Source organism: Eulemur rufifrons, chromosome 17, assembly GCF_041146395.1.
Source record: "Eulemur rufifrons isolate Redbay chromosome 17, OSU_ERuf_1, whole genome shotgun sequence".
In the NCBI taxonomy this organism is placed as follows: domain Eukaryota; kingdom Metazoa; phylum Chordata; class Mammalia; order Primates; family Lemuridae; genus Eulemur; species Eulemur rufifrons.
This window is the reverse complement of record NC_090999.1, coordinates 23,824,448-23,848,110: the sequence shown is the minus strand read 5'-3', so window position 1 is coordinate 23,848,110 and position 23,663 is coordinate 23,824,448. Positions and strand designations below refer to the sequence as shown.

Sequence of the window (23,663 nt, the reverse complement as noted above, 5' to 3'; positions counted from 1 at the left end):
CAGGCAGATTCTACTTTTTCTCCATGTAAATTTATGTCATTTTTGTGGCATTGTCCATATCTCCAACAGGACACTTTCAACATACTTCTGTTATAGCATTTTACATTATAATAATTCTTTGTTTACAAAGCTGTCACTTTTGTTAGATTTTGCACTTTATGGGGCAGCGTGCCATCCTTATTTGTCTTTAGATCTGCTGTGCCTAACACTATGGTTGGCCCATAGCAGGGCTTTTCATAAATGCTCTCTAAGGAGACGGAGGAGAATGCTTATGGAAGTGCTTTGAAAATCACAAAAGCACTAAGCAAATCTAAGGGACTATGGTATTGTGCTTCATGCTACTGATGCAGAGGAAAGCACTTTGGAAAATAACCCATTCATATGAAGAATAACATGATCTGATTGCTCCTAGTCCTTTAAGCCAACAGACAAGGTCCATTAGACAACTTCAAACCCCATTTACAGACAGTAAAAAACAAAACAAAACAAAACAAAAAAACCCAGAAAATTAAAATATTGAAAATGTTTAGTCCCCCAAAACAAAGTAAAAACAGAACAAAATTTGAAACATAAAAACAACAAAGTCAAACCCCAAGAAAAACCCTGGAGAACCTAAGTCCAGTCCTTCTTACTTCCCTGGGCTGCCTCTGCCCTGTGCCGTTCTGTGAATAGCCAGGGTCTGGGGGCCTGTGGGAGAGGGGTTAGCTGCACTTCCCTGAGCTCCTATTGCTCAGCTGCCTTGACTTGGTTTGAGTTAGTCACTAGAAATTCATCTAGACCAAGAAAGGTAAGAGGACAAAAGTCAAATGTTAACAATGTGTCTCTTCTCTGTATCTTCTGTAACATAGCCACAGTTGGTTCACTCATTGCATGTGCTCATAATTCCTCATCCCTGAAGTTTATGGCAACATCCGAGGGTGTAGAACTCAGGCTATACAACTCAGGAAAGGGATACACTGATTGGGGTAGTGTCTATACACGTGAGAGGGTTTATTCCCCACTCATTGGTCAAATGTGCAAGTGTTTAGGGTCAGCGACAGGTTCTTCTGGGAATTGTGCACAGATGCAGTTGGGTGATGGCAGGAAGAGGACCGTGGTCTTGATAACTAGCAAGAAAAATTCTGGGCTTCTAATTCGTTTCTTCTTGAGCTTGCTTCAGAAGAATGAAATTGAATGGGTTTTGTGTTTTTTTCTTGCCTTCTTCACCTTCTTTTGATATGGCTGGCTTTGGTATTTCACACCAGCTTGGATGATAAGCTATATGGTCACCCCGTATTACTGAGGCTTGACACTCAGGGATGGGACTTTGGCTCCATCCTCCACTGAGTAAGCAACTTGGACAAGTTACTTAACCCCTTGATTCTCAATTTCATTATCTATTAAAAGAGAATAATAATAATAATTGCACCCATCTCCCAGGATTATGTTGAGGATGAAATGAGACAAGGCGTGTAGAGAACTTGCACAGCACTGTATAGATGGGAAGTCCTAACAATGGCAACCATCATTCTTATTCTCCGTTCCTTCTTCCTTCTCTTGCTCTCTTCTTTCCTTCCTCAGGCTTCCATTGTTTTCTTCACTCTTTCTTACATTCTTTCCTTCTTTTTTTAAATAATTGAATCACTGGGTCACCTGAAACCTAGTGACCAAATCAACATGGTAGAAGCAGGATTTTGAGGGTCACTGAACCAGGGAGGAGTGGTCAAAGTTTCAGAGTCCTGTAGACCATGCAGTGGGGTTTTGTCAATTTTCTTTTCTTTGTTCTGGGAGGGAGAGTGGGAGCTCTAGAGTTCTCTCAGTCAGCTTTGTTGGGCACAGTGGGTTCAGTCTTGGTGTCTCACAATTTACTGGTTTTGGTAGAAGCTGGACATGGTAACATAGGCTTCTTCTGGACTTGGTCCCAGGGAGGTGAGGATGGGCTGCCCCTGAGCAACAGGGGTCAATGTCAGGATTCCCGACTGGAGAGGAAATGGAGGGGGTAGGATATTGTTCATAGTCCCCGGGCTAAGCAGTAGGCCCTGGTACACATGAGGCCCATTCTTGCCACTCTCTGGGGACCTGGGGGAGGGGAGTATAGTGGCATCACAAGCACTGCCATTCCCAGCCGGGCACTCTAGGGGTGACCCTCCTCTGGAAGTTTCTGGGGTGATGACTGTATGCTTGGGTGACCAATTGTGGCCCTGTACACCCCCTCCAAGCCTCTGCTTCTCGGACTCCTCTGGTTGTGGAGGAAAAGCTTCTTGCAGAAAGCCTTCCATTTCATCTCGAGATTGAATGCCATCCACCTTATGAATCTGACAGTCCAAGAAACTTTCAGGATTGAAACTCACATTCAAATTCTGGACAGAAAAAGAGAGAAGGCATTAAGACGGCACCAGAGAGAGATGCATTACCAAATGTTCAGTTCAGGAAAAGATCTAGAGAACCTTCTGACAGAGAATTGTCCACATGTTCCTCAGTTGACTCTTTGCTTCTGGTGCTGAGACACTTCAGAGTCTAAAGTGTCTACTGGCTGTGCCCTCCAGCCCTGGGAAGCCTAGAAGTTCTGAGACTTGTATCTCATTTTAGTTCCCTAGTGCAGCTAGGGTCTTATGATGGATGCTAGTTATGGAACGCATAAAAGACCAAAAGTTGAGGTTCAATGTTCCTTGTTCTGGAATATCATTCTTGGTTTCTGGGATGCTGCCAACTAGTGCTTTTGTAAGCACCAAAACACTTACCTTTCTTGGTTTCTTACACAGTTGTTCAAGAGTTTTCTTATGATCCGGGAGACTGGGCCATACAATAGGCTTAATCCTGAAATCAGAGGACATCAGTAGATGAAATAAATGGCACAGGACATAAGCACAGTGAGACTACCCACTTATTCTGAGCCAGGAATTGGAAGAGCAGATTTCTAGTCTGGGCTATGCCACAACTAGGTAGGTCGAGTGGTCACCATGGTCAAGTGACTTGCTTTCTATGTCCCTCAGTGCCCTATTAATCCAAGGAGGGTTGTATCAGAGATCACTGCCATTAATCTACTGTGTGAATAAGACATGACAACAATACACCTCTGGGAAAGAGCCCTAGAGGGAAGAAGGCTTGCAATGAGGTGTTTTTTGTGGGGCTCTGGAACTGAGTCATTTACTCCCAATGTAGGTGTTGTGGTCTTATTCCTTCTCTGTACTGGCCGCAACTCCTTTGCCCTAATTTTAGTGGAAGTAGAGGATATTTTCTAAGTTGCCCAGGGAAATCGCTTAGTACTATTAAGGTAGTACTTTACAAATTAGGGTGTTTGTAATCCTAGAGTTACGTAGCCCTGTGCTGAGGGCATCTTCCTAGAATATTAAATAACTGGTGCATGTTTAAAACATCATTTGTATGATGAAACAATCATGGCTCTATCAAGGGGTAGAGTACAAACTACTACGAATTTGTGTGCTGAAAGTCAAGACTTCAAGTGCATTCTACATTTGCCATGGGTGATGCCTTCTATACGCTTTAGAAGACTTTGGAGGGAAAGCTTGGGAAACACTGCCTTAAAGAATTCCTGCTTTGTGGAAAAGGTTTGCCTTATGTTCAGTTTATATTTTTTTGCCTCTTATGAAATCAACTGTGGAAATTCCCTGGTACCTAAGGATGGAAAGTGATACTGGCCACTACAATTCCTAAAATGTCTTATTCCTCTTTGCAGTTGTCTCATCACTAAATGGGGCTCAAGCTCTGGTGTCTGGGATCCCACACAATCATCTTCACAAATAGTTGAAGAAAGTCACCTTCTTTTCCATAATACACAGGCCAAGATGACCAAGAGAGCCACAGAGAAGAAACTAGAAATACTGATGGTTAGTAACACAGGATCCATCTCTTCTGGAATACAAGGATAGAGCACAGTTAGCATTTAGTAAGTATGCATTGGGTTAGACTTTCAGGATGCTTTGAGTTTACTTGGTAATGGGGGCCCATTTATCATTTCTTGAAAGTTGCTGTTCAGAAACTCTATCAGGAAATTTTGGCATAAGTGGCACCGACTTGGGTGACCAGGCCCAGAACATCTGCCACCTGAAGTATAAAGTGATCTAACTTCAAAGGTACCACCACTCCCTTCCCTTCTTGACTGTCCACCAAAGGAAAGAAGCCACACCAGAGCAGGGGGTAATGAGACAGATGTTCACCCTGCATTCCCAGCAAGTTCCAGGGTGAGGATGGGAAGCTGCTATGGTAGAATAGTTCCCTTGACTGCCTCCCCCAAAGGAAAAGTAAATGTGGTGCTTTGGGTCCCCAGGACTGCCTGTGCCATGTTCTCTGGCTCTTCTGGCCAGTCTCAGCTCCTAGACCCCCAAGGACATCTTCATCATTTTGGAAAAGGAGACACAGGACAGCCATACCCGCCATCAACAAACGTGTTCCCTAGTGGGGTCTTAGAGATACCAGCCGTTAGGATTCTAGGCTAAATGGTTAGCTGGAGGTGGTGGGTGGGGATTTTGTTCAGAATTATTAGCAGTTCCTAGGAACACCCAGGATAGTAGCTCCAGACAGCCTGCACCAGTTATCAGTTAGTAGAAGGACCCTCAGCGTTTGCTTCCTTATTTTTCAAAAAAGGGGCAAAAACAGCAGGCAGGTCATTCTACAAAGAAAGGGTAAGAATGCGCTGGGGGAGGGGGTCCCAGCTCTCACACTTTGACTTTGGCATTTCAAGCTCTATAGGGGAACAAAGACTTTGCCACTCCTTACCTGCACGCTTGGTCTCCGGAGTTCTGAAGTGGTAACTTGGGCTCCATTCACTCCAGAAGCCTTCAAAATAGTCAGAGGAATAAGGGATGGATCGGACTTTAATCTCATACATGGCATCATCTTGTAGCTTTCTCTGCAGGAGTGTCAGCTTTGTGCCGGACAAATTCACGTGCTGAAGAGTAAAATGTGCCATTGCATTTTCAGGATGGAAAAAGAGGTGTTGCCTAGCTCTCCCAAGCCATTTCAAGTGGAACTCCTTTAGTCACATATGCACTCTCTTCAGGCTCTCTCATATTTGTTAGAATAGGAGTTTTACTATGTGGAGGAGTCAGCAACAGAACTAGGGGTAGAGTCTGTGAGCTCATAAATGATGCTGTGAGTGGCCAAGGAGGAGAGTGAAATGACGCGTCTTTAGTCAGTTGAATTAGGCACTCCCACTTCGGGAGGATATAAATCACTCCCAGGCTCCCACCTTCCTTTCTACACTTCAATATCCTCTTTTTTTTCTCTTTCCCCTTTCACGTGGCAAGGGGAGATGAAAGTTTAGGTTAGTGGGCAGGAATCATTTCTCTCCAGAAAGATACCTTTCCACATTGGGAATGTGGACAACAGTCTCCCTAACACTGTGTATTATTCTTAAGAAAAACAAAGCTCTATCAATTTGATAGGTATAAAAGTAGTCCATTTTTATTTATATTTGTATTTATTTGATAATCAATTTTCTTATATTTATTGAATGCACATATTTCTTATTTTTGAGACTTTTCTAAATTCTTTGTTCATTTTTCTATTGTGATATTTGTCTTTTTTAATGATTTATAAGAACTCTTTATATATTAAAGATATTAACCATCTGTCAGCTGCATATGTGGTAATTTAATCCTAATTTTCAGTATGCCTTACAATTTTGATTATTGTGTGTTGACATGTGTAAGCTTCTAATTTTTATGTGGTCACATGTATCTATCCTTCACTTTCTTCTACTGCTTTTACGCTTAGAATGTTCTTCTTCATGTCAAGATTATATAAACATTTGCCTATATTCTTTTTAGCTTGCTTAGAGTTTCACTTTATATAATTTCCTTAAATCATCTGTTATTTTTTTGTTGTTATAGGAAGAGTATCAGGCATTTAACTTATTTTTTTTCTCAAATAGTTATCTGATTGTTCTGGCACTATTTATTCAAAATTCCTCCTTTATCCACTAGAGTTGCTTTCCCATTGCTGTGATTTTTAGATGAAAAATGAAAGAGGGCAGGATCGAGGTCCTCCAGGTAGCGCATGTTAGGGGGCGGGGCATGCGGGTAGGAGGTGGTGTGGGGCAGGCGTTCCCTTTATATAAGTAGCACAGTGCGGCACTGCACACAGACCAGGCTGACCTTGGCCTGAGGAAACAGGACAGTAGGAATAAGTAGGCACCCTGCGAGCCTTGAGACAGAGAAACCATAATCTATTTTCTGTCCCTGTGACAGAAAGGACAGAAGTTATGCTAGGAATCTGATAACCTGGGATACTCTACTATTCTCCTACCACCTCCCCAAAACAGATTCCAGGGACTTCCAGATCATTCCAACCTCAAGGAATCATGAATAAATAGTCTAAATAACCCTCTAGATTATGACAGGTAAACATTAAGTTGTTACTTCAAGAACTAAGACCTCAGGCTTTAAAATAAAAACAAAACAAAGGCAAACATTCCACCTCTCCTCCTTACCTCATACTGTTCCCACAAATTTCATAGACCAAATTGTGGCTGTGACTTGGTGATCAAACCCAGAGATATTTTTTGCCTGATTTGCCTATGAAAGTGGTATAAGACATGACACTTTTTGAGGCCCCCAAATAAACAGGATCAATTTCATCTCAATCTATATTGTTATCCAACTAACTTGCTTAGAAATATCCTAAAGACAAAACTTTGAGCAAGAAAAAAAAAAGAAAAATCAGAGCTAGAACAGTATGCTCCAGGGAAGATCCAGGTTTTTGTGGGGCCTGAAGCCTATACAGTGTTGGGAGCTTCTTTCAGTAGAAGGTACATTTTGAAAACAAAATTATTTTAGGGCCTCCCGGGGTAAATGCACATCTAGGACAGTAACACATGTAACATTAAGGCATTTTTATTTTATAAATGTGGTTGATCAACATACCATCCAGTTGTTTTCATCCTTTTCCTGGCGGTAGGCTACATCGTGCATTAAATTTTTTACATACTTCTTTTTCAAGTGCGATGTATTAAATGTCACCACAAAGTCATTTGCTCCCTCACGATAGATGACACTTATGTTAAAAGGAGCCTCCGGTTTAACTGGGAAAGAAAAACAAATGATGTCTGTATAAAGGGCAGTCAAGGAAATAATTGCAATATGTAAAATCCATCTCCTCTGAAAATCAATTCCACCTTTTCTGCATCTGTAACTGGCTAACTCTTCAGAAAGCCGTATCTTCTTCCTGGGTGCAAATGCGGACCCTGTTTCCCAGCCTCCCTTGCAGCTGGGGGTGGCCTCATGGGTGATGTGAGTGGAAGTCACGTCCTCCCACTCCAGGCTTGGGCCCCTCTCACCACTTTGAGTCCTGCATTGACAACGGTGGAGCCACAGGATGCAAGAAGCCCTGGACACTGGGCTGGAGGGAGGAGCACCACGCACAGCTTAGAAACGCCGATTTTGGCTCTGATGTGAGAGAGAAATAAACTCACGGAGTCTGAGATATCACATGTTTGGGGGCTTATTTGTTACAGCAGCCAGTGTTCATTTTACACTAAAACCCATTCTCTTTGCCTTTTGCATACTGGAGAACTTTGTTACTCACTGGCCCCAAAGCAGGAGCATTTCAACTTTGAGTCTTGCTTCTTCCAATAAAATTGGGTTCTATGCTAGAGACCTCAGACCTCATGTCAGCTACTTAGGCCTGGAGGGTCTGCATCCTGGCCCTGGCTCATAACCTCTGGAGTGGCCTCAGGGGGTCCCCTCTGTCAGCCTCAGCCGAGTTACCTCTGGACTGACCTTGGGCCTCTTCCTTCTGCCTGCCTGGCTGGCAAAGCTGCCGCTAGGATCCCACGTGCCACACGCTGTGTTGCTGGAGGGAGGCAGGTATTATTTCAGGCAAAGCAAACTTTGAGAAAGGTACCGATTTCCTACACAGGTGCTGAGATGTCCCTGTCCTGGCCCCTTGGTGGCTCCTCCACCACAGCCTGGGAAGTTAGTTGCCTGAGGCTAGGGCCCCTATTCTGTTTATGTGGCTGGTCTCGGGCCCCGTCATTAATGAGAGGGCGTGTGCTCATCAGACTTTCACTCGGTGGTCTGAGCTGCATTCTAGGCTACCTGAGCTGGACTGTGGACTGACTGGCCCAGTAAAATGAAACCTTGGCGGCAGAGTTTGGCCCAGTTATTGTAGTCACTTGTCCATCGTGGTGACTGCCTAAGTTTCTCCAACATGGGCCACCAGAAGGGAAGCTGCCCTCCAGGGAAGCAGGAGGAAAGGCGGGGGGTGTATGGGGACAGCCCGACAGAGAACCCTGGCCACCCTCACACCACTGCCGGCCCGTTTCTACCCTTCACTCCGTTCTCAACGTGACTTTCTGACACCGAAGCCCTGCCCTGTGCCATCTCCGAATAATGGAGGAATTGAGGGAAGAACACACCTACTAAGTGCTGAGTATTTTGCTTACACTGCCTTCAGACAGCAGTCACTTGTCACTATACTGTGAGGAAACTTTGTCTCAGAGAAGTTAATTAACTTTTGTTCGGGCCCCTATAACATGGTTTAACAGAATTTAAATCCAATTCTGTCTGATTCTGAGGCTCGCTCTTCATTTAGCTTTTGTTTCTATACCCAGTAGTCTCACACTGGCTTGTCCAGGCACTCTCTGGACAGGTCTGCCTCCAGCCCAGCGGTGTCTTTGAGCAAATTAGAAAACGGTGCTCATTCCTCAAGCAACATGGTTAAAGGGTAGTATGTGTTCATACAACCCGAACAATCATATCTACTCTGCCAGGATGCTGCCCCTCCAGCCTTGCAAGGGTGAGTGAGTGAGGGGGCAGGCGGTTGTGGGGGGTGGGGGGCCTCTGGCTCTGGGGTTCAATTGGGAGCATCCAGTTTAAATTCAGTTAAATGGTAGTTTCATTGATGAAATGTCGCATTAGGAACCAGGAGAAGATGCTGCTGCGAGACTAGCTTGAGCCACCTCTCATCCTGGTTGCCTAAGGGTGCTTTCCAAAGCCCCCGAGACTCACAACACCCCTTCCTCAGGGGCCTGTGCTACCAGGAGTGTACACCCCCTGCCTCTTCCCCTGGCCCCTCTGAGGCATGCCAGGTTTGCAGTCTGCTGGGGTGTGCACCGTGTGGTCCTCTGAGAGCACTGGTGTGTGAGATCTGGGGATTTGGATGTGGGAGGGTGTCACCTGGAGGCTCTGGGTGTGCTGTGAGTGTTCACGTGCATGCAAGGGCTTGTGTGCTGGTATGAGTTTGTGTAAGAATGGGCTCTCCCCTGATTTCCAGGACTGTCACAAGACCAAAAATCTCTGCCTTCTCTGCTTGCTCTCTAAGAAGTGAATATACATTTGCAATGCAAATGGTGATCCTTTAGATATGGTGACCCTATGCAGTGAATAAACTGACCATCCATGGAAGGCTAGTCTCCAAACGACCAAACCCCAGCTTGCTCATGTCCTTGGAGATACGCTGTTGTTACCGTCCTCCCCACCCCAGATAGTATTGGTACTGGTCGTGGCAATTGTTACTGTGTGGTCTATATGCACGACCATCTACCTATGTCTGTCTTCCACTACATTGGCTTTTTCACAAGATAATTGTTCACACATGGAACTTCTGCTTTTACTCTTTATTTTGCCATCTTGGTGAAATAAAGCTGAGACAAAGCTGAGCTAAGTTTCTCACTCTTTGTTGTCTCTAATGAGTATTGCTCTCTCACTTTTAATTTTCTTTTTGCAGGGTGAAGAGAGGTGGGAATACGGAGAGAAATAATCTTAGTATTTAAAACCAGCAAAAGAATGTATGTCTTCAATCACTTTGAATAGTTTTTCTCCTACATACATTATTTCATTTGTAAAGCTACATAGGTAGAAAAAAGACAAATAATTAATATTCTATCACAGTGATATATTGTAATTGGGTTACACAATTCCCTATATCAGGGTGTCTCTGAGGTTTTGCAAAAAAAAAAAAAAAACTTTATTCACCTCAGGGTCATAAATCTATAAATAACTGAAAACATTTTTGTGTCCATATTCCCAGTCTCTTTGATTGTTTTGATTTGCTTGACTGGTAACCAAATGGTCTATTAGTAATTAATATTGACTTATAACCAGATAATTAAATGGATTTACTGATTCACGTCATTATGTATATGAATATTTATATAGAACCAAAGGAAACATGCAGATATTGTAATTTTATTTAAAATGGAATTATTAAAATTCATTTTTGGCAAAGTATAATCTAGATATTCTTGGCCAAATCATATTGGCTAAATCAGATTTGGCCATGCTTCACTCCCCCGTAGTAAGTCTCTTAGGCAAGTGTGACAGTTAATTTTACGTCAGCTAGGCTAGGCTATGGTGCCTAGTTGTTTGGTCAAATACTTGTCTAAAAGTATTTTATTTAGAATGATTAACATTTAAATCAGTAGATTTTGAGTCAAGCAAATTATATTTCATAATGTGATTGGTATCATCCAATCAGTAGAAGGCCTTAAGAGCAAAGCCTGAGGTTCCTTGAAGAAGAAGCAAGTATATCTCAAGAATGCAATATAGAAAATCAACTTGAGTTTCCTGCCTTGCAGAATTTGGAGTCAAAACTGAACTTTTACCTGAATTTCTAGCCTTCTGTCTTGCTCTACAGATTTTGAAATTGCCAGCCCTCACATACACACAAGCCAACTCCTTAATAGAAATCTCTCTCTTCTATCAATCAATCTGGCTATCTACCTAGCTATCTGTTTATCTCCTATAGGTTTTCTTTCCTCTGGAGCACTGACTATTACAGAAGGCATATTTACTTTTTAAAGTAACTTAATAAGTTAGCTAAACACACTCAGAATCTGGTGGGAATGTGGAGAGAAGACTATAAGGAATTCAGGAGAAGGCCCAGTGAGGAAGGAAAGGGCACGTGTGCATGGATGACAGGAGGCCCAGCTCCAGTTAGAAGCTTCATGTAGATTTGCTCTTCCTTCAATCCTAAGTGTCAAAGACTCTCTTTCACAGCTGAGTTTGAAGATACTCAGAATTCTTTCACAGCAGGAATTAGTAGTATCAGCTTCAAATTTTTCATTTTTTAAAAAGTGCATTAGAGAATTTGCTATGATTAATTGCTAATTGTTTCCACCATTTATCTGTTTTTAACATCCAGAAAGTCCAGAAACAGTGTCTTCGGATATCCAAAAAATGACAACCATATCTCTATATACAACTTCTTACCTATCTTGACTATGTTCATTTTTTTGCAAGTTATACTCTTTTCTCCAAGCTTCACACATATTTCGCTGTCGCCAATCAGTAAGAATTTCTTTGTCTTGATGTAATATACCTCTTGAAGCTTACTAAAATTCAGGCAGTTTATCTCCAAAAGGGCCCCACTGTAAAACAAAAAAGGGAATGTGTCTTGATTCAAGTAGGAGATTCTTTATACAATGGAATAGTACCATATGTGCATTTCAGTTGCATGACTGCAACTCTGTCCACAGGTATGTGGGTGGGTGCATGTCAGAGAGAAATAATGAATTAAAATAATATGGCTTTTTGCTAACATTATACTCAGGTGTTAGATAAAATTGAACCTGAAATAGTCAATGTATGTTCATGAAAACTATCAAAAAAACCCTCCTATTTTTGATAACTGATCATTGAGAAACAAATACTTCATTTAGGTAAAAAAGGAAATTGCTCTTTTTATGTTTTGTAGAAATAAATGGGAGAAAAAAGGGCTGTAAAGAATCATTGATTAAAAAAGGGTTAAAGGAAATGATAAAATAGTCTAAAAATTACATATGTAACATCACATATACAGAAGGGATTTTCATAGGTAACTTATAAAGAATCTCTCATACAACTACAGAAACTAATAAAGTGAATTCATCGAGGCCATTATATAAAAGTCAGTTATATTTCTATAGACAGCATCAAATTATTGGAAAATAAAATTTAAAAATTATAGCTCCGTTTATGATAGCAATAGAAACATAATATACTTAGAAATAAAATTAATAAAAGATGTTCAAGGTCTTTGCACTGGAAATTATAAAACATTACTGGGAGATATTAAAGGAAGTCTAAATATTAATAAATGGAGAGCTCTGATCATGGATTAGCAAATTCAATATTGATAACATGAAATTTTTCCCAAATTGGCCCATATAATATTAATCAAAATCTCAGTAGTATTTTAGCAAATTGATAAGCTGATTCTAAAATTAATGTGGAAGTATAAGGAACCAAAAATAGCCAAAGTAATGTTGATAAAATAGTACAAATATGGAGGACTCAGAGCATTGATTTCAAACTTAGTATAAAAGCTATGACAATCAGAACCATTTAGTACTGGCATAAGGATAGATAAATTGATCAATAGAAAGAATAATAGAGTTCAGAAATAGACTCATATGTATAAGGTTAATTAATTAAATGGAGAAACCCAATAGATCTAACGGGGCATAGAAACTCTTTTCAGCAAATTGTCCTGAAACAACTGAGTAAATGTATGGAAAATATGAACCTTAATCCCACACAGTTTATATATAGATTAAGACATAAAATAAAGGCTAAAACTATAAAACATTTGGAAGAAAACATAGGAAAATATCTTTCCAACTTTGGGAGTAGGCAAAGAAATCTCAGCAAGAACACAAAAAACACGAAACATAAATGAATAAAAAATTATATAGGACTTCATCAAAATGAAAAAATGTCTTGCTTATTAAAATAAACCATTAAGAAAATGCAGTGGCAAGCTTTACACTGACAGAAAGCAGTTGCAATATATATATCTGGCAAAATAATTGTATCCAGAACATATAAAGATCTACTATCTATCAATAATAAAAGGACAAAGAACTCCATGATTTTAACAGATACTCACCCAAGGAAGACATTCAAATGGCCAAATATTTGAAAAGGTGTTCAACATTTGTTATTTGATAAATGCAAATTAAAATCACAATGAGATACTATTCCAAACTCACATGTTGGAAATAATGTGTGACTCATACATTGCTGACAGGACAGTAGAATGACTTTGCAAAACCATAGGGCAGTTCCTTATGATGTTAGATGTGCACCTACCTTATGATACAGCAATTGGTTTTTTACCCCAGAGAAATGAAAATGTAGATTTGCAAACTGATTTGTAAAAGAATGTTAATAACAACTTAAAAATTAACAGCCTCTCAAACTTCAAAAAACACTAAAGTCCATTATGAGGAGAAAGGTTTAAAAATTTGTGGTATATTGACACACGGGAAGTACTGCTCAGCAGTTGAAAAGATGGGCTACAAAATGTGTGACATGGATAAATCTCACAAACATTGTGTCGAATTCAGACATAAAAGTATGAACAGAGTTATTCCATTTAGAAGAACTATCAGAAACTGGTAAAATCCAAGGGTAATATTAAATAGAATTCAGAATTATGATTGCTCCTGGGGCATACAGGTTGACTGGAAAGGGACATAAGTCATCCTTTCAGGGCAAAAGAAATGCTCTAATCTCGAATGATGGGTCATCTATATGTCATAGACATTTTTCCAAGCTCAAGATTTGCACATTTTCCCATTAGTAAATTTTATCCTCAAAATGAACCGTCATCAAAAAGGAAAGTAAACAAATTAATAATATGAGAATTAAAGAATAATGAAGTTATACATTCTCATTGTAAACGTAATTAAACAAAGCAGAATAAAAGTAAAATTACAGTTTTCCTTCCTTCCCAACCCTCAATTTAATTTCTCTCTCCTGTGATAACCACTGTTACCAGTTTGCTTTTCCTATGTGCTCCTTAAACTCAGCCAAATAGCTCTAAAAAGAGGTATAACTGTATCAAATTGGAAGTGAGAATCTTGGCAGAAAAAAGTACCTCTGTGCAAGTTTGCTTACGTGAAAGAATTGTTTCCATTAACCAGATATTTTTGTTTAAGTCCTAAGGGGTGTGTTCTAGGAAGGTCCTTTGCTGTCTACAACCCAGATATGTGTCGAGTTTTCTTTAGTGAATTGGATGTATGTATACTCTTCCCCTGCACGTGCTGAAGTGAGTCCTTTCTAGAATGGTTCCGGGACTCTGTAGAGAAAGAGGAACCTGTCTGCTTCAGGTGAGCTGATCATGGGGTTAAAAGCTGAGGAGAACTCGCAGCTATAGGTACAGAATCTTTCACTTTTGGACTACTGTGGGCTTTGAGTGACTGGTTAAGCTCCTGCAATCATGAATACTACAGACTGGTCAAGAAATTTTGTTAAAATTGGCCAATATGTTGAATGTTTGTGAGATATTCCTTAAAATTGTCCTCTCAAAATATAACTTTTATTAACTGCTATCTTTTAGGGTATGCACTTTGTTCAGGCTTTGAAATGTGTGTGTGTGTGTGTGTGTGTGTGTCAAAGTTTCTAGAGGGTTGTGTCCCTTGTTGGGGTAGATGGATTTTTCCACTTGGAACCAAGTAAAAATAAAAAGCAAATTTTAAGGTAAGCTAGATGGATATCAGGGAACGAGCTTGGGATGAACGCCAGGTAGAAAGGTCTGAAAGACAGCAACACTGTTACGATTTGATAAAAAGAGCAGAAGGGAAGCATTGTGGGCAGAGTCTCATTTCTGAATTTTAGGTAAACATGTGATATGGGGAAACTAGAAGGACAATAGCTTTTAGTTCAATACTTGAATTTAGAATATATTTCTAAGAGAAGCATGTGTGGAATATCTAATTCTAGATACTAAGCCTGTGGCAGGTTTCTGGTACGGCTGGGAGTTTTAAAAGGATCGAAAATGGTCTTCTCAGCTCATTGACACTTTTTGGAGAATGAGATTTATGAGCAAGGGACAATCAAGGATCACCTCATGGCTGTCCTGTGAGACTAGGCATCCTTTTAAGGGATCTGAACTTGAGGAGCTACTCCATGTGGGTTGGGGCCCATGCTGGAAGACTAAGATAAACGCTGTGGACTAGCGTACGCAGCCTTGTTTCGTGCACCTGACCCTAGCTTCAGGCAATTGAAGGAAACTCAGTGTCCCTCATGAGGAGTCCAACTCAATGCAATCCGATTCATTTCAATGCAAGTCAATTAAAGCAACGTACTTGGTTGCTACTATGCATTGTTATGGTTAGGAATGTTCTAGTGCCACACTGCCCAACACAATAGCCACCACACCATATGTAGTTATTGAACACTTGAAATGTGGTCAGTCCAAACAGAGATGCAATCTAACTGTAGAATATACATTAGATTTTGAAGATTTAGTATGAAAAAAAGAATGTAACATATCTATTAATATTTTTATTTATAGTGATTACATGTTGAAATTGTAATATTTTGGATATATTAGATTACATAAAATATTAAAATTAATTTCACCTATTTCTTTTTCCTTTTCTTAAAGTGTGGCTACTAGAAAATTTAAAATTACCTCAATGGCTCACTCATTTGTGGATTGCCTGGTATTTCTATTGAACAGAGATATTTTAGGGTTCTGGGGGGAGAAAGAGCACTGCAAGTATCCAAGTAGTACTGTAGGCCGGTGAATTGAGCCTGGAGCACCTTCTTAGGGGGCTTCAACCCTGAGCCACTCACACAAATCTCCTGGTTCCATGTAATCTGATTCTTAACCTCACCTCCACCCTCCTAAACCTCCTCTGTTCTTATGTAGTTTAGTATGATAAATGCATTTCTCTTGTTGGTGCACACAAATATTTCTGTGGAAATACTGAAAGACATAATAAAACCAAACCAAACCGAACCAAACCAAACAAAAAAAATCCCACAACTATTGCTTTCATTTCTCAGTCAGCCCTGAAAGACAGAATCTAGTTCAAAAATACTCCACAATTTTAGGGGTTAGTATGATTTACTGTAAAAAGAACTAAATTAACAATACTTGACAGATATTGCTAGGTAAGCCTAGAATATCAGGGTGCAGCCTGTGATGGTGTTGGTAATCGTTGAAAGCAAAAAATGACATATTTGAAGTGGTATCTGTAGGCAGTACATGGGAGTGATTGTGGTACCCCAAAGAAGATGGAAATAGAGGGAATACAATTACTTTCTAAGAGCAGATTATGAAAACTATGCAAACACTTAAAAAGAAAGGCCTCAAATTAAAATTCCTGTTGGGTTTATGCAAGTAATATATGTGATAGAAGTGGTCTTACCTTCAAGACTGAGAATTTTATTTTTTTTTTTTTTTGAGACAGGGTCTCATTTTGTCACCCAGGCTAAAGTGCAGTGGCATCATCATAGCTCACTGTAATCTCAAACTCCTCCTGGGCTCAAGTGATCCTCCTGCCTCAGCCTCCTGAGTAGCTGGGGCTACAGGTGTGCACCACCACATCTGGATCATTTTTCTATTTTTTGTAGAGATGAGGTCTTATCTTTGCTCAGGCTGGTCTTGAACTCCTGGCCTCAAGTGACCCTCCCACCCAAGCCTCCCAAAGTGCTAGGATTACAGATGTGAGTCACCATGCCTGGCCAAGACTGAGATTTAATTTTCCATCTGTAAGAAGCAGCCAGAATTCTGTTCCTGCTGCTTTTTGTTATATGGGCTCAGTGTTATCAGATCTTATTTTTTTAAGAGATACTCAGATTTTTAAATGCTGGGAACTAATTAAAAAATATTAATGACATTGAGATCTGAACAAAATAACTCTAGACTTAAAATCAACAAACATATTTTCTTTGTTTTGCTTCTATACCAAACAACATTTTGATCATATTTTTTAATGGAAATTGAACCATACTGAGATGATTAAGTACCATTTACAGACACATACCACATGCCAGACACCATACCCTCTACCCCAGTGCAAGGCAGTTGTTAGGATCAGAGAGTTTAAATGACCCCAGGTCACAGAGTTAAGTGTTGCTATTGGGATTTCAACCCAGGTGCCTGTTTCCAGAGCCTCTGTGTTGTCTCTCAAGGCACCTGACATCTGGCTAGAGTTTTGGTGAATGAAAAATTTTCAGGCCTCCCAGTCAAGGTGAATTTATATTGATACGCAACCTATTAGCCTTCTCTGCTCCCCTCCCCCAATACTAAATCCTATAGGTCCTGAGCCCAGTATGAATGTTTGGATCTCTATGATATTTGTATTTGTCAGTATGAAATAGTCTGGCATGCTGGTAATTCAAATCTGTCAGTTTGGTTAATCCAAGTCTCTCTCTGAGATCTGCTTTTTGAACACTAAGTTACTTACTAAGCCTGGGAGACTGGTGGTCAGATTCAGGGCAGTTGGTAAATTTATTGCCCTCTAAGAGATGGCATCGAGTGACTATCAACAATCCCACCTGTGTAACGACTTCATCAGCATGCACCATTTTGAATAAATTTTAATTTCTTCCTTATAGATTTATATTAACAGAAAAAAACACTCCAATAAAGCTAATTTCATAGTGAAAAAGAAGCCCAACCTAACTAGCAAAGAGAGTGCTCTGTTGAACTGAATTTAATTTGAGATGCATTGTCTTCTCTGAACTCGAGGTGCATGGATCTCCCCCTCAAGCTGTAGACACCTCTGATGAAAATGGCTGCTCTCTAGAAATACCTTAATCTACCAGAGTTCATACTTGCTGTTTTACACTGAAAACGTGCCTTTGACAATCCCTTTCCAACTCAAATACCTCAATATGGTTGCAAAACCCAAATGGAGGCTCTGGATAGTTTAAAATATGACAGGAAAAATCAAGAGATATGTTAAAGTGGACAGAAAGGTCAGCTTCAGCCTGGCCGAGAGAAACCACAATGAACACAGCCGTCTACCACTAGCTGGTTGGAGAACCCAAAGTCAAACCTCTGTGTGGGAAGGTGTTTTGCCCGTAATAATGACTGTATTGTTTGAATGAGTTGTTTGGCTGTTTTAGTGTAGTCCAGTTGCAGCCTAGATACTGGACATTGTAGGCTCCCGTTCTTTCAACATATTTTATTCCTGGAAAGTATGTTAGAGAAGTGAACTAACAGAGGCAGACTGAGAACACACTATAGTATGTGAGTCCAAAACCATATTTATCCAATGACTGCAGCAGGAAACACTGTATGAATAGATGCAGGAAGCTTCCATAAATTAATGTAAGGTGGAATGCAGGGCTCACCGACCCAGTGTCTATGGAACTCAGGAAGCCCTCTTACTTCTCACGGATCTTGACTTACTTTCTTCACTAGAAAACTAACTAAAAAATTAGGTCATCTAATAAGAATTTGGAGATAGCCACAAATCATAATTTCAAGTTAGAGTATTTTTTCAAGTTACCAGAGATAGTAACTATTGGCAACAGGAGATGATTTGTGAAAGAGGAAGAAGGTAAATCTCCCTGAGCTCTTTACTAAACTTTCAAGCCAGAGACCTTTTTTTCTTCTTTGCCTTTACTCTGAGGCCTAATGAAACCAAGTGCCCACTTATTCCTGTAGATTTTTAGAAAATTTACATTGAGAGGATCATCTGAAGTCCAACTGTGTCAAGAGGGTAGAAGTTAGGTCGATATTCACAGAATTATGATTTAGTGTCTCTTCTGCATTACTCATCATGCACTAAATGACTATTCTGAGTGCTTTGCATATTATTATTAAACTATTTAATCATCATCACCTTCCTATGAGGTAGGTTATCTCATTTTACAGGTGGGGAAACTGAGGCATAGATTAAGTTACATAACTTGCTTTAGGTCAGAAAGCTCATAAACACTGGTATTGGGATTAGAAACCAGGCAACTTCACTCCCAAATGCAGCTTGAAGACACTAGATTATCTCACATTGGGCAAACAGGTTTTTTGTGAGGAGCTTTCTAGGAAAACCAGGATTTAAATTCTACAGTGAAGTAGGGAAAGATGTTAAAGCTCCAAGCTCCATAGCAGCATTTGGCTGTAGCCCCCTGAGCATGAAAGATAAACTGTGAGAGCTGCTTTGCTTCAGTCTTGGTGAAGGACAAAGAGTTTTAGGAGATTTTTTGTAAATTAATTAGATTTTAACATTTGTTAATTAGGCCACACACGCTTTCCTTTGCAGCTATAGAAAGAAGCACATGAAAAGAGAGACAGAGAATTTCTAAACATCCTTGAAACCACCATTTCATACCATATTTCCAGTTCTAGATTGGTGCTATTGATGTCCGGATCGTCAAAAGCACAGGTCAGAGAGTGATGGGATCCATTCACTTCCAACTGACTATAGCAGGAGAAAGAGTAGTCATCCAGTTCTGCATCTTCCAAGTCTCCTGGGGAGTAATAGACATGCAGGCTGTTAATAAAGCAAATGAATGCATCCTCTTGAAAACTGGCATCACATAAATGGCAGAATGTTGTAGCAGACACAAAGGAGTTATTGTATTTTATCTAAAGAAGAAAAGCCCATAGGCAAAGACAAGAAAAGCATTTCAAAATGAACAAAAACTAAAACCTGAAACAATGCACACAGAGTTTTCTAACAGAAAAAAAGTGCATCACAATTAATAAGTAATCTCCAAATATTTATGCATTAGAGAACTAGAAAGAGGCACTGAAGACTTTTTCCTTTATTCAAACTGGAATTTCTTCTGCTACATTTGTTTACATTGAAATGTTTGTACATTTCAAATAAGGGATACTTTATTTCCATTATTCATATGACACTTAATCTAATTTTGACTTTATTGCTAATATTCATTTATCCCCTCTCAAGTTTTTTCTTTCAAATGAAGGAAGATTATAGCTGTCTTACAGTTGGAAATTCACTTTTTTAAGGGATTGCTTTTTCTTGCCTAAAAGGCATCCCAGTTAAAAGTAGCATCGATTATCTCCATTGTCTGAGTATTTAAGGCAACTTGTCTTATACTACTGATTGAGATAAACAGGATAAGAAAAAATTAGATCTGGCTTGACTCAGATCTAGTAGACCTTCTTGTGAATGTTATACATAACTGCTTCTGTTCTAGATTCTTCTTCTGTAGATGCAGTACCTTATAGACACTAGCTAGATCCTGGAAGAAAATGTGGAATCAGGTTATTTTTGCTACCACTTTGGAAAATACAATCTGTCACAGACAGTATTCGATTTCTTAAGCTACATTGTAGACCCTATGATTAAATAGATATTTTGTATGTACAATTAGCAATTCCTAATAGAAAAATGAGGCAGAAAAAATATGTCAGCAAATATACTCTGACTAGGACCTGAGAAAATAGTAACCAAAGCTATTCTCAGAGTGGTCGAATGTGAGCTTGTGACTGATTCTAGGTATGATATTTTGGTTAATCAATACTAGAAACTGGATGCTTCTAAGGCTTAAATTGGATACAGAATATACTAAAATTGAATGTCAATTGAGTGTCCCAGAGGCCATGGGCTGTCCAAACAATGTTTTCTTTACTTAAATAACCTAGAAGTTCTGTGGGAAAGTTAATAAAGCTGATTGTGAATGGACCAACCAGTTGAGTGATGGGTCAGTTCAGTCAAAGCTACAAATCTGGAACAACTCCAGCTAGATAAGAGCTGTGGGCACTGTTCACAGCCATGAGCATTTGTCTTTCTGACCATTCCCAGAATCCATCCAGCTCACAGTTCTGCCATGAGCAAAGGCTCCTATGTAATTTGGCAGGGTATGGCCCTGGTCCTGATGGCAGTGTGAAAAAATGAGGGGCAGCCCACCATTTAGGTCTTGCATTTTAAAGCACATTCATTCCTAGTTTTGCAGACTTAGATCTCTCCCATAAGAGCTGGCAACCTTCTAAATGGAACGGGTCTGGCCTTCTATGGCAGTCCTCTCATTGCCTTGACCTTTTCTCTTCTTTGGATCTTCCGCCTATCCTGTACACAGCACATGCATTACTAGTCACATTCAGACATCTTATGGGTCAGCTTTATCTCCACAATTCTTCAATATACAAGGTAAACCAGAAACAGCATGCTCTAGAAAATGCTGGGCGCCAGCGAAACAAAAGACTCCCATTAACTTTAGCCATTAAGTCTGGAAAAGCATACTTACTGTACACTCTCATGTAATATGCAAAGCACCATTTATACAATTTTTTTTCTGCACTTGAAATTGCTGTTTTAAGAAGTAGTTCATTGGCTCTTTAGCAAGTGTTACGGGGTAAAATCACCTTGTAACCAGGAAAACTTCCCTTCAATTACTTGTAAAGTTGCATAGCATTTTACAAAGAGAATATTCTATATGGCACAAGCTGAAAAATTCTTAGGAAAGAGTAGTGTACACAGCGGTTAAGACCTATGGTGTCAGAGCTGGACAGATGTGTGTTTAAATCCCAGCTACTCTTCTGTGTAGCTGTGGTCCTCTGCCCGGTACTCAACCTCTCTAATATTTAGTGTTCTCAAAATTAAACTCATGATATGAAGAATCATTAAATGGATATATACAAAGGCTTGGCTTAGAACACTAAGCACTCAACAAGGGTTAGCTATGACTTTTATTTCTGAGAAATAAGAAAGAAAAGGTAAAATAAGCATTCTAATTCTGAAAACATACATGAAACATGGGGATTTTTTGAAAAAGAGTTCTATGTCAGTTGAAGGTGTTGGTATCACTATGGTTCTGAAGTTACAGAGCTTTTGAACAGGGAGTTTATCTATTTTTTTTAAGTGCTCAATAATTAATATTGTTAATATTTAAATAGGTATCTATTTAAATTTTTATCCATAAAAATTTAAAATTTTTGGAATATGTATAATAGGCAAGGCAGTGTGGTTTAGAAGTCTTTTTCCTACTGAATGGATAGAGTTAGTTGATTAATAGGTTAAAATGGTTTGGATTTTTTTTTTATAAGTATTCCTGTATTCTCTTGATTGTACTTGTGGTTATCAAGAGAACTAACTTATCTTTCAGTAAGCAGCAGCTGACGGTGAATTCCTTACACCCCAAACTGGAAGGTATTTTGATATGATCCTGTGGCTAGGTGGCTACAGATCTTGGGGAGAAAAATCTGAAATTTAAAAAGTTGAAGTGAAAACCCAGCTTTCAATTAGAATTCTTATTTCTTTTAAAAATAGTATGATCACCAGGGAGAAATAGAGAGAATATATTACACCAAAAGAGAGCAAGATTTATGTGTTTCCTGCCGTGCATCTTTGTGCAAACCCACATTTAGGCAACGTTTAGCACAGGATAATGATCATCCCCCACAGAGTGATTCACATGGTCACACTGTGAAAAATGTCAACCCTCTGACAATTCCCTTAATGAGAAAATTCTAGGGATTTCCATCCTTAGTAATTACGCCACTCAAAATATCTAAGCTGAGTCATCAAGCTGATGTGTTTGATATTGCCTATAGGAAAATACTTTCTAACTAACTCTTAAAGGGAAACGGCTTCATTTGCAGGAACAAATTGGTGGGCTAAGTTCCTAGGTGGTTCTTGCTGCTGCTGGACACTTTTGCCTAGTTTTGTTGTAATGACAATGCATTTGCTGAGTAGGCAGGATCTGCTCCTAGCTACTAAGTATCTTAAGGATCTCAAGGAGAATTATTACATATGATAACTTTGTGAATGGGAAGGCAGTTAAGTGTATTTCAACGAGACAACTCACTGAGATCTTTCTCCCCTCAGTTATTTACTAAGACTCTCACATGAATCTATCAAAACTAAAGTATATTGAAGACATTTAAAAATATTTATTGAATGTCTATTCTAGATACATTTTGGTGCTGGGGAAATAGCACTTGTCAATGCAGGCAAAGCTATTGTTTCTGGACATTATTTTTTCCTGAAAGTTATGCTTTTGGAACCTCTTAAAAAGCCTAGCAAAAATCCAGCTTGATTTCCTCACAAGGTAAAATTACCTTGGAGATTTTCCAACAAGCACAACTGTAGCATCCATACGGGTGTTTCTTTTGTGAGAGCAGAGGAATCAATAGGCATTTAAGATCCACATTTTCTGAGTCCAATACCTTCCTTCTGGACAACACTGAGGCCTTATATGCCACCCACTGTATTGTCCCATCCCCCCTGTCCTGGTGGTTAGAACAGACAAAACAAATACGTGGTTAGTGCTCAATCTCCATCCAACCCGGCGCCCGACTCAGGTCTGTTAGAGAGCTGAGTAACCTGAAGGTGTGCTAGAGATAATCCAAAATCCTTAAGAAAAGTAAGAAATGACTCACCATTCTGTGCATAGCCACTTTCTCCAGAAACGACTTGAAGTAAATAAAAAACCAAACCAAAAGCTGTACCTAGAATTGTCATTCTGAGAGAGAAAGAGAGGAGAGAAGAGACGTGTGAGCCTGTGTGTAAGAAATGAATGGGGGGGCGGAGAGAGAGAGAGTCTTAGATCTACAGCTTTATACTTATTTAACCACAGACAGGGGGAAGTATAAACACAGCAAAAAAGTGGGCAAGTTCCAGAAACAGGAAGCCTGAGTAAAAGTATCGCTGCTGTAAGCAGAGGTAGAGGACATGAAGAGAAAGAGCATTTTATTTTATTATGCCTTTCTGATCTTCCTTGCAGCCCCAACCTTACTGTGCTTACTTCAAAGTGAGGTGCTAGATTCAAATCTAGCCTCAAGCTATTTCAGGCTAGGGCCCACTTTAAAAGAATCACAAGTCAAAAATTGAAACTTACAAAACTAAGCAATTGGTTGTTTGGGGTAAGTTTTTCTTTAAAGAAAGATTCTGCACTTTATGAAGTAATTTATTATAGGTTTAATTTAAATAGCTTACCGCCCTCCTCTAAGCTTCACAAGAACAGCAATTTTTCTCTTTTGTTCTCTGTGTATCCCTTGCACTTACTCTTACTTCACCCATCACAGTAGGC

At 39.6% G+C, this 23,663-nt stretch overlaps 1 protein-coding gene across 3 annotated transcripts; it reads right to left on the bottom strand.

Moving 5' to 3' along the window:
* Window positions 1–1,844: 1,844 nt before the first annotated feature.
* Window positions 1,845–23,095, bottom strand: IL7R (interleukin 7 receptor). 3 transcript variants are annotated; one of them, XM_069492403.1, is made up of 8 exons: window positions 23,014–23,095; window positions 18,995–19,133; window positions 11,151–11,308; window positions 6,864–7,021; window positions 4,717–4,888; window positions 3,759–3,852; window positions 2,721–2,796; window positions 1,845–2,339 (listed from the first exon to the last, which is right to left on the bottom strand). In XM_069492403.1, exons 1-8 carry the CDS (start codon window positions 23,093–23,095, stop codon window positions 1,845–1,847), a joined length of 1,374 nt encoding a protein of 457 aa, XP_069348504.1. The 3 variants fall into 3 exon arrangements, with proteins under 3 accessions (XP_069348504.1, XP_069348505.1, XP_069348507.1); XM_069492404.1 differs by having other exon boundaries at window positions 3,759–3,849; XM_069492406.1 differs by lacking the exons at window positions 1,845–2,339; window positions 3,759–3,852 and having other exon boundaries at window positions 2,717–2,796.
* Between the last annotated feature and the right edge of the window lie 568 nt (window positions 23,096–23,663).